Source organism: Argiope bruennichi, chromosome 4, assembly GCF_947563725.1.
Source record: "Argiope bruennichi chromosome 4, qqArgBrue1.1, whole genome shotgun sequence".
In the NCBI taxonomy this organism is placed as follows: domain Eukaryota; kingdom Metazoa; phylum Arthropoda; class Arachnida; order Araneae; family Araneidae; genus Argiope; species Argiope bruennichi.
The window spans coordinates 142,995,561-143,004,764 of NC_079154.1; the positions used below are offsets into that span (position 1 = coordinate 142,995,561).

The following is a 9,204-nucleotide window of genomic DNA, read 5'->3' on the forward strand; positions in this document are numbered from 1 at the left end:
AAAAAAGACGTTTTCATTCAATCATAGTTTAAGATGCATCATTTTCCTTAAAAAAAAAAAAAAAAAAAACAAGTGAGGGCGAGAATTTTTTTAAAAACCATTTTTTGAAGCAGGAGAACATTGCAGCACCAAAGAGAAGTAGGCTATATGGATTTTAAAACAGCCATTCTCAATTTGTATTGGCTCGAAGGGAAAGTAAAGACAATTGAAAAATTCTTCCTGTTATAAAAGCAAAATAAGCAAAGAAACATTATCAAAAGAAATATTTTTCTTATTAAATAAATAAAAAGCGAATTATCACAAAAGCAATGGTGCAGTGACAAGAACACTAAAGACCAGTTTTCTAGGACAACATAGGAAGAAAAAAAAAGCAGTTGTATACACTATTAGCACAAAATGGCCAACAATACTGATAAGATACTTTAACGAAGTGTAATATTGTTTCCCATCAAAGTGGGTGCTAATAATTTTTAATTCAAAGAATTTGTATTATTTACACACTTACTTAATGCGACTGGACTAATAACAGCTTTTTAAACAAGCTAGCGGTCTAGGTAGTTATTTAAAATAAATCCGCCACTACCATGAATCGTAGCAGTTTTTCCAAGAAATCTTTTATAATAGAGTAAGAGTGATTTGAACTTCGATTACGCTAATCAGAATCTCAAATATCCTTTTGAGAAGAACACCAGTTTCGAAGACTAGAAAGATCGAGACATCTCCCTCTATTTTCACGTCATTAAAAAAAAAATGCTGTCTTTTTTTCAGCATTTGCAAAACAGCTTTTTAAAAACTTAATTGGTAATATTATATAATATAAATTATAAAACAAGATATTGAATTTTGATTTGTTTTAAAAAGAAATGTACCATAAAATACACTTGTATTTTAAATTCGATCTGCTAACATATTTTCAGATTAAAAAAAAAATTATAAACGCATTAGAACAATTATGATAGAAATAAAAAATGGTAAAAAAACTGTAATTAAATTTTACACAAAAATACAGATTATCATAAAATTATGTTCTTTTTGAAATGGTAATAAAAGAAATGAACACACACACACATGGGAATTAGATTTTACAAACATGGAAATGGATATTGGAAGGCATCGAGATACTAAAATCTCTCTTTTTTTCTCATTTAATGAAAACATAATTTTTATCATATTACAATTCCTGTTCTATGCCATTCCCAAATAAATAAAAGCGACAACTTATTTCAGTTGGGATACATTCGCACTATTCCGTTATTATTATCGGATACGTTTCAAAACATAAAACGATCTTTCTCCGCTTACATCACAAATTGTTATGGATTTTCACTTGATTTCAGTTGGATGGCAACTAAACAAAATTATTTAAGGGTTTTTTACTTAAATATTTGATTGCCATTTGTCTTACAACATTTAGAATATTTTACTGCTTTAACATTCTTTTGTTACATTAGTTTTATTAATTTAAATGGACTTATATGTTGAAAAGGGAAGACTTGAAGGACGATAGCACTTTTGTAGGAAAGTAGAATCCCTTCAATATTAACAGTATTTATTCTTCAGAAAAGGAAAACACGTATTGCGAACGCAGAAATTCGGTAATTGATGTAAAGAATCTACAAGGAATTTATCGCAGCAAAGGATAAATAAAAGACTAAAAGAATATTTTTTTTATGTTTTTAGCTTAAAAGATATTGTTGATGTAATACTATCTTTTTTAGAATTTTTTTTACATTTTTTTTATTTTATAAACTTTCCAAATATCTTTGCTTTTGATATGATTTATGGATTTCAATTTTAATCCCTTTTTTTTGTTCGTATTTATTTTCCTTTGCATTTCCTTTGTCTCTTTTCATTCATAACCTCCCCCTTTTTTTGAAGAAAAAGTAAAAAATTTGCCATTCGCTTATCAATGTGATCGGCAATGGAAGGACGAAAAGATTTTACACCCACCCCCATATTTCGAGCCCTCTTCCAACTGCTGCGTGAAAAATCGCCGCTCTACAGTTTTGCTTTCCTATTGAAATGGACAACTTTTTCGACTGTGAGCAAAATACACTTTTTCATGCGTTTCTTCAGAAGCTGCATAATTTCAATGGACGGTGAAGAAGATGGTTCCCGAATTTACGAGAACAATGCTATCGTGTTTGTGAAACGTATTCTCCAGCACGCCCGCTGTCTCATCACAGAAAATTTCAGATGATAAGAATAGCAGAATCTTATCATCATCATAATAATAATTTATCTGTTCTTAAGATAAATAACCTCACTAAAAGTCTGAATCATTACAGAAAATGGAATAGAAAACTGCGAACTAAAGTTAATTTTTGAGAAATAGACAAATAATTTCACTTTACAATTGTTAAAAATATCTGAACAAATTTGTATGATTTGGAGAATGTAAACTGTATATAACACATTTCTGCTTGAAAAAAAAAATGAATGCAAATTCTTTTAAAAAGGATAATATTATTCTCATGTATTGTATGTTGCGTCTAAAAAGTTTCCAAATGTGTGCTCCTTTTTCAGGAACTCATCACTCATTAAAAACAAAACTTATTGTCATTCTAGAAAAGTGATTTCTATAATTGCATGCCATTTTGTTTATGCAGAAGGTCGTCGCCCCACCGTATTTGTTTAAATGGGAGCACCCAGCATGGAATGCAACTTCAAATTGCTGGATCACATCAGCTCAAATGAAGTACATTAAAAAAAAAGGAAACTATGCTTGAAGTATGAAGATCTGAAATTCAGACCTCTTAAAGGAAGACAATTTTATCTGTCTTTCTTGATTATATCTCTAGATATAGCAAATCTATTAAAATAATTCTTTCTGTTCATTAAACTGCTGCAACACTGCAAAAGCTGCTCAGATTTTAAGTATTATTTATAAATTTTAATTAATTATTAAATTTATATTTTAAAAACTCTTTTATAGAAATTAATAACATTTTTGATGCTAATAAAAAAGTAGAAAATAATCTATAATGCAAAACTTCTGCCAATTTCATTCAATAATTCCGAATTTTTTGTTTATTTTTTCAGAAATTTTAAAGCGCATCGAATTTTACCATTTTCATTCATTTAGAAAATTCGTCACAATTTATACATAAGATTAAACACCGTAAAATAAAACAGAAAATAAAGTTGGATTTTTGACATCATTTGAATTTGAAAATAACTTTGAATTTTTAGACTAATGACTATGTATTAATAATGTAAATGAAGGCTTCCTTTTCAAATTAGTTATAAATACAAAGGTTCCTCCTCTCCACAAGCTGGAAGGAAAAAGTAGATTCCTTATTATTTAAGTTAATGTCTTGAAATTCTTTTCTGTCCTTGCGCAAAAACAATGAAGCAATCATGTATCATGACTTTATCACTGTCCCATATTCTGAGTTTATTGCAAAACAAACTATATGAAGGCAACAAATATTATAAAAATAAAATACACAAGATTTGTTTCAAAGTTTAAAATGCATTCTTGAAAGGCTTTTCAGTTTTTAAACAAATACCGAAAGATCGCATGAACCCTGCAAGAACTAAAAAACTATCATCTGCATTCTATACCTAAATGAAGAAATGAATCATCATTTGCGATTATTATTTTTCATTGAAGTGTAGAGAATAACGTTTTATGATATAAAGTATTCATTTATCGTTTGGCTTTTAAGTTCTATTTGGAAAAAATAATCGTTTGCTGTTTTAATTAATATATTAAAGCTAGAATTAAGATCTTATCTTTTGCACTTTTAAATATTTCCTTATCATTATTTACTGAATAAAAGAGTATATATCGTCATTTTTTAACATATTTGTTTTAAGGCTAAAATACGTTTGGATGAACAAGGTTAATTTAAAAATGCATTTCAATAACAAAATTCATTTTTATTTCACAAAGTATATAAAATAACACAAACATTTTTTCCATATGTCATAAATATTACAAAATATAATTCAAAATCTGAGCAGCAGTGTATTTTACAACTTGTCATGATCATGGACCCATTTAGCACAAGGGAGATAGAGTTTCTCGTCTTTTGAGAGACGTCATTTTGACTCTTCTTTTTAAATGATATAAAAAAAATCACAACAGTTCCAAGAATATTTTGTAAAAAAAGTGTTTACAATATTCATTTATTAAATGTTAGATTTTTATCCTATTCGTTCCCGCCTCGGTTCATACTTTATTTTATAATAATTTTTTGGAGGGTATTCAAGAATATACACTATATTTCTAATCTATTAATGAAATTGAAAAGGAAAAAAAAAAGTGAAGTCAACTATATGAAAGAAATTCTTTGAATTTCTTTGATTATTTTAAACGAATATTGTATGATAATTATATGCTTTAGGTGATGGGATACATTCAAAAAATGAGTATCACGAAATGACTTATGAGCGTTATTCTTTTCTTTTTCTTTTTTAGAATTTTTACAAACATTACATTTTATAATGTGTACAAATGCCGTAAAACTGATTGACTGTTTTTTTTTTGTTTTTTTTTGCAGTCGGAACTCATATTCATCATTTTATTGCGTCATCGATTGCTTAGACATGGTTCCCATTTCCTGCTAGAAATAGTAGGTGTGTCATCTGTACTTGGAAGGAAATCGGCAAAAGGAAATCATTTCGAGGAGACAATTTTTTTTTCAGCTCATCAACGTTATTAAAAATAAAATCGTGAAGCTTGATTTTTATACTAGAAGTTTCCTTCTAAATCACCCAAGTATTTATAACAACTCAATGCAAATAACTGAATGATACTTGCATCGACGAGAAGCAGATGGAGTCGAATATTTTCGTGCCATTGGATGAAGTACATCGACAGAGTATTTTGTTGAATTTTAAAATGGAATCGCCTCAGATGTTTTCTTTTTATTACATTCCACTTCGTAAGGAATGTTAAGTGCTTGGTAATAGGAAGTTATTATTTTTCTTTCCTTGGTATGGCAATGGAATGGTAGTATTGTGTTTTAGAACTTTATCTGAATACAATTTTCTTTTTTGCAGATTGAATGATCTGGGAAATTCTGTATTCGAACGTCTCACAGTATCCACTAGTCTAAGTTATTGACTTCGCAAAAGTTTTGGTTCATTTTAACGATGTAAAAAAAAAGGATCAGTCGTGATATTCTTTCTAGATTTATAAAATGGCTCTGAGGAAGCGACAATATATATTCCTCAACGGTTTCATCAATGAATCTACTTTCACTTTTTTTTAAAATACAGAAAACTATTCATTTTTTTTAAAAATTTAGTATCAGATATCCGCCAAAACTGAATTCCAATTATATCAGGTTTTCGTTGCATATACTATGTAAATGGACAGCATAATTTATTTGGAGATAATTGTTGGTCTACCACTACATTTTTTTGCTGCTTTAAAACAAAATAAACTATTTTCAGCAAACAAATTACCTATCTCCAATATGAAGCAATTTGATTTGTTTGTAATCTCTCGGTTTTATTGACTACATACCAAATCGCAATATTTCATGATTTCATTAAATCTTTCGCGTGTCAAGGTTTCGCGAAGAAAATGTAGGCCCTAGGTCTTGCTTCACAAATTGTTTTTTAGAGCATGTTTAGAAACTCCGAGGAAGTCCAGTAAAGACACTAAAACGTCAAATTCATTAGAAGCATTTCGTTTATCTCTAAAAGTTACAAGACTCACCACAAATGTGTTCGGTCAAAGCTCATATCTCAGAACATCGCACCTTCTGAAGAATGAGCATCAGAAGCAGCTGCAATTCGTCTTTTGCCACTTCTTCAATTGTCTCTTTTAGAGAGGGGGATTTTTTACGACTTTTCTCCAATACTTGTTCGCTTTTAAGTGTTTTTTTTTTTAATTATTTCTACATCTCCGCTTATTTCCGCTTGATATCGTTGTATATCGAGAATCGAAGCTTATAAATGAATTTTCTTTATTTTCTGTCTCAGAAGAAAAAATCAGTGTGCGTAATTTCAGAAAAAAAAAAAAAATAGCATTTGACCGCCAAAGAAGGTTTGTGAATATATTCATCTTGTGATTAATCAGTTTTTCCAGCTGAACTCGAACTGCTTTCATGTTCTACAAAATTTTCCAATCGATTCTTCGAAACACCTCGAATGAAAATACATATTAAAATAATAGAGGGACTTCAAAAGAAGTGAAAATCTATAGCTATTAATCTGACAATAAAGCAGATGTGTTCGAGCACAAACAGATTAGCATGTGGTCAGCAGATGCAGATGCCTCGCTCTCTCCTCATTCCATTTCAGATTTTGTTTCAGTTTCTATCAACTCCTATTCAAATCTCCTCATAACGAAAGACGAACAGAGCGCAAATTATAATAATAAAACAGAGGACAAAACATATGCGATATATTTGTCCAGCGGTCTAAAAAAACGCAGCTCGTCTTTCTAAGTGTGCATATTTATACTATAAGTAATAATGAGAGAAAATTGATTTTTTCCATACATTCTTTATGAATAACTAAGAAAAGTGAATGAATAAACACGAAATCGACGTGTGAATAAAATAAGTATGAGCACTGAATTTTGTTTTGGGATCGAAACGACTATTGTCGTCTTTCTGATATTAGTAAAGTGGTTGATACAATAAAAGTCATTTTTCATCTTAAGAATTTTTTTTGGGTAGAAAAATATTAAATTTTTCTGATAGTATATAATTATATTTGAAGATGTTTAATATTCCCCCCAACCCCCCCCCCCCCCCAAAAAAAAAAGAAATGAACCTCTGCCGAATTTCAAGTGTCTATCCTGATGGTTGAAGATATTCTTTATTTGATCGTAATGGAAGAGAATACATTACAAAACTATACAATTTTAGAAAAATAATTCGGTTCATTTTGAAAGGTAAAATGGAGGCAAAACAAACACGTTCACTTTCCAAGATAAAGATTGCATTCAAAAGAGCGAAAACACGCGCAGCTTATGGCATCTTCATAATCAGACCATTTTTGCATAAAGTTACTAATAAATATTTTTGCTCTTTTCTTTTATTTCATGACTTTACTCGAAGCTATGGTGCTGTAGTCTACCCGCATTTAAACAACGTCAGAGCAAGGAAATGAAGAAAGCACGGAAGTTTCGTTTCATCTTTTCTCAGAACTGGCGAAGGTCTGATGTTTGAAACAGATATCGTGCGTAAACTGGCCGAAGTCAGGGGCCGAAAAGTGATTTTCATTCCCGAGCAGTAGCAAAGATCTTTCATTTAAAGCTGTTAGTTTTAACGTGAAGTGAATCCGCTTATTTTGATTTATTCTACTATCTTCAATCCTAAGGATGGTATTTAGAAATGGAAATTTCAGACCTACCATTGTTTTCACTCCCTTTAAGTGAAATGACCCGTTTAGCAACTCAATCAAGATTTTTACTGTCTTCACAACATACTGCAGAAAAGTTAGAATTCAATCAAAACTACCGCGCAAGTCAATAATAACACGGTCAAAGCGTTTTGCGTATACATTTAACCCTCTAATTGAAATATTTTCGAACATATTTCAATAAGCATTTCAGTGACCGGTACGGGTACAATCTATATTATTTAATGTGTATGGCGGAAAAGTAATGATGTTCGCATGAAGGGCAAATGCAGCACAAGCTGATTCGCAATAGACACAAAATGATTGAATTCAGACATGTAACCTTCATCTTGCCTGCACATTCAGCGAATAAAATAAAATGATTGGCGTTAAAGCGTGATATTAAGTTTCTTCAAATTTCATTAAATGAAGACGTTTTTAAAATGACTCTCACCAAATATATCTGCATTAAAAGTAATGACTTTCTCTATACTTACAGGTCTGACGACTTTCGACATGATTGGGCCTTTGGATTATTCTCTGAAAAGGATAAATAAAAAAAAAGTATTAAAGGTAAAATATTGAAATAGAAAAATAAGATAAGAAAAATCTTAGATCAAATATGCATTTCAAAATGAAATAAAATATTTTTATAGTTTATTAATGACGCAATTCTTTCATTCCGATCAAAAGATGACTTTTGAATAATTCCGAGAAGAGTTTGCCAAGCTTACGCTTAATGCTTTAATTCGTTACTACTATTCATTAAAATGTCAGACCAAGCGGGCTAAATACAAGATTGGTAAAATTACGAGCTCAAGGATAAAAATTTTCATTCTACATTCATCAAAACGGTGAAGTTTCCAATTATTCGAGGCATCAGATTTCTGTGGAATTGCCGGTAGTTTGAGAAAGGATGTAAGCCAACATAATAAGAGTTTCCAAAGGTTTTTATTTACAGTGCAGGATCTACGCATGCAATTACGATCTACTACAGAGACCAATTATGTTACTTCTTTACTGAAAACAACAAAATGGCAATTACTTTTTTGAATACCTTTTTTTCTCATTAGTGACTAAAGTTGTTGCAAAAAAAAAAAAAAAAAATATTGCAAAAAGAGAAAGATGAATTATCTGCACAGTTTACTTCACAATAAAGTTAATATATTTGCACATGATATGAAAGGCAATGAAAATAAAAGTCCTATTCTCTTTATCCACTTTCTATAACAGTTAACGAGGGAAAAGGAAAGCAAAGTGGAATTCATTTTTTTTTCTACATAATTATTAACTTATTGAATTAAGAACAGTTTTTAGTGAATGAAAAGAAATCATTTTTGTGTGTGTGTGTGATGAGGCTTACCGTTGGACAGGAAACGATGCTGTGGGTGTGAAGGAGAACTGGAAAAAGAATGAGTACTCGGATCGAGATTTATCAGGCGCTATCGTGCACCTGCAATCTGCGACGACTCCCAGCAGCAGCGGACGGTTTTATCGCTGAAACAAACAGAAATGTCACCCGCCTCGCTGCTTGAATTCCATTTAAGGCGATTGCCGGTGTTTTGTTTCAGGAAGTCAAATGAAAACATCGTGGGTGACGCCATTGGGCTTTTTTTAGTTATTGTTGTACTATAGACTGAATTGTTGGGTGAAGTTCAGGCACTCAGGAAAGACAAGGAAAAATATGAAATGAAAGTCTTCAATCTTTTGCTTGCATTCACTGGGCATTCTAATATTGGGGACAGAAAATGACGGCATTTTTTGAAAAACTACACCTTTCACTCATACAGAAGTAAAACTGAAATTAAAATCAGTTCTTAAAAGCATGCACTTGTTAGTGCATTAAAATCCTCTTTTTATCATCTTTTTTTTTTTTTTTTTTTTTTTTTTATTTTT

At 30.5% G+C, this 9,204-nt stretch overlaps 1 protein-coding gene across 1 annotated transcript in view; it reads right to left on the bottom strand.

Annotated features, from left to right (window-relative positions):
* Positions 1-8,829, bottom strand: part of LOC129966899 (galectin-6-like) — a 36,385-nt gene extending 27,556 nt beyond the window's left edge. Inside the window, exons 1-2 of the mRNA XM_056081509.1 lie at positions 8,672-8,829; positions 7,806-7,848 (exon numbers count right to left, since the gene is read on the bottom strand). Coding sequence (XP_055937484.1) covers positions 7,806-7,826 — 21 coding nt within the window. The 5' untranslated portion in view covers positions 7,827-7,848; positions 8,672-8,829. The remainder of the gene's footprint in view (positions 1-7,805; positions 7,849-8,671) is intronic.
* Positions 8,830-9,204: the final 375 nt, after the last annotated feature.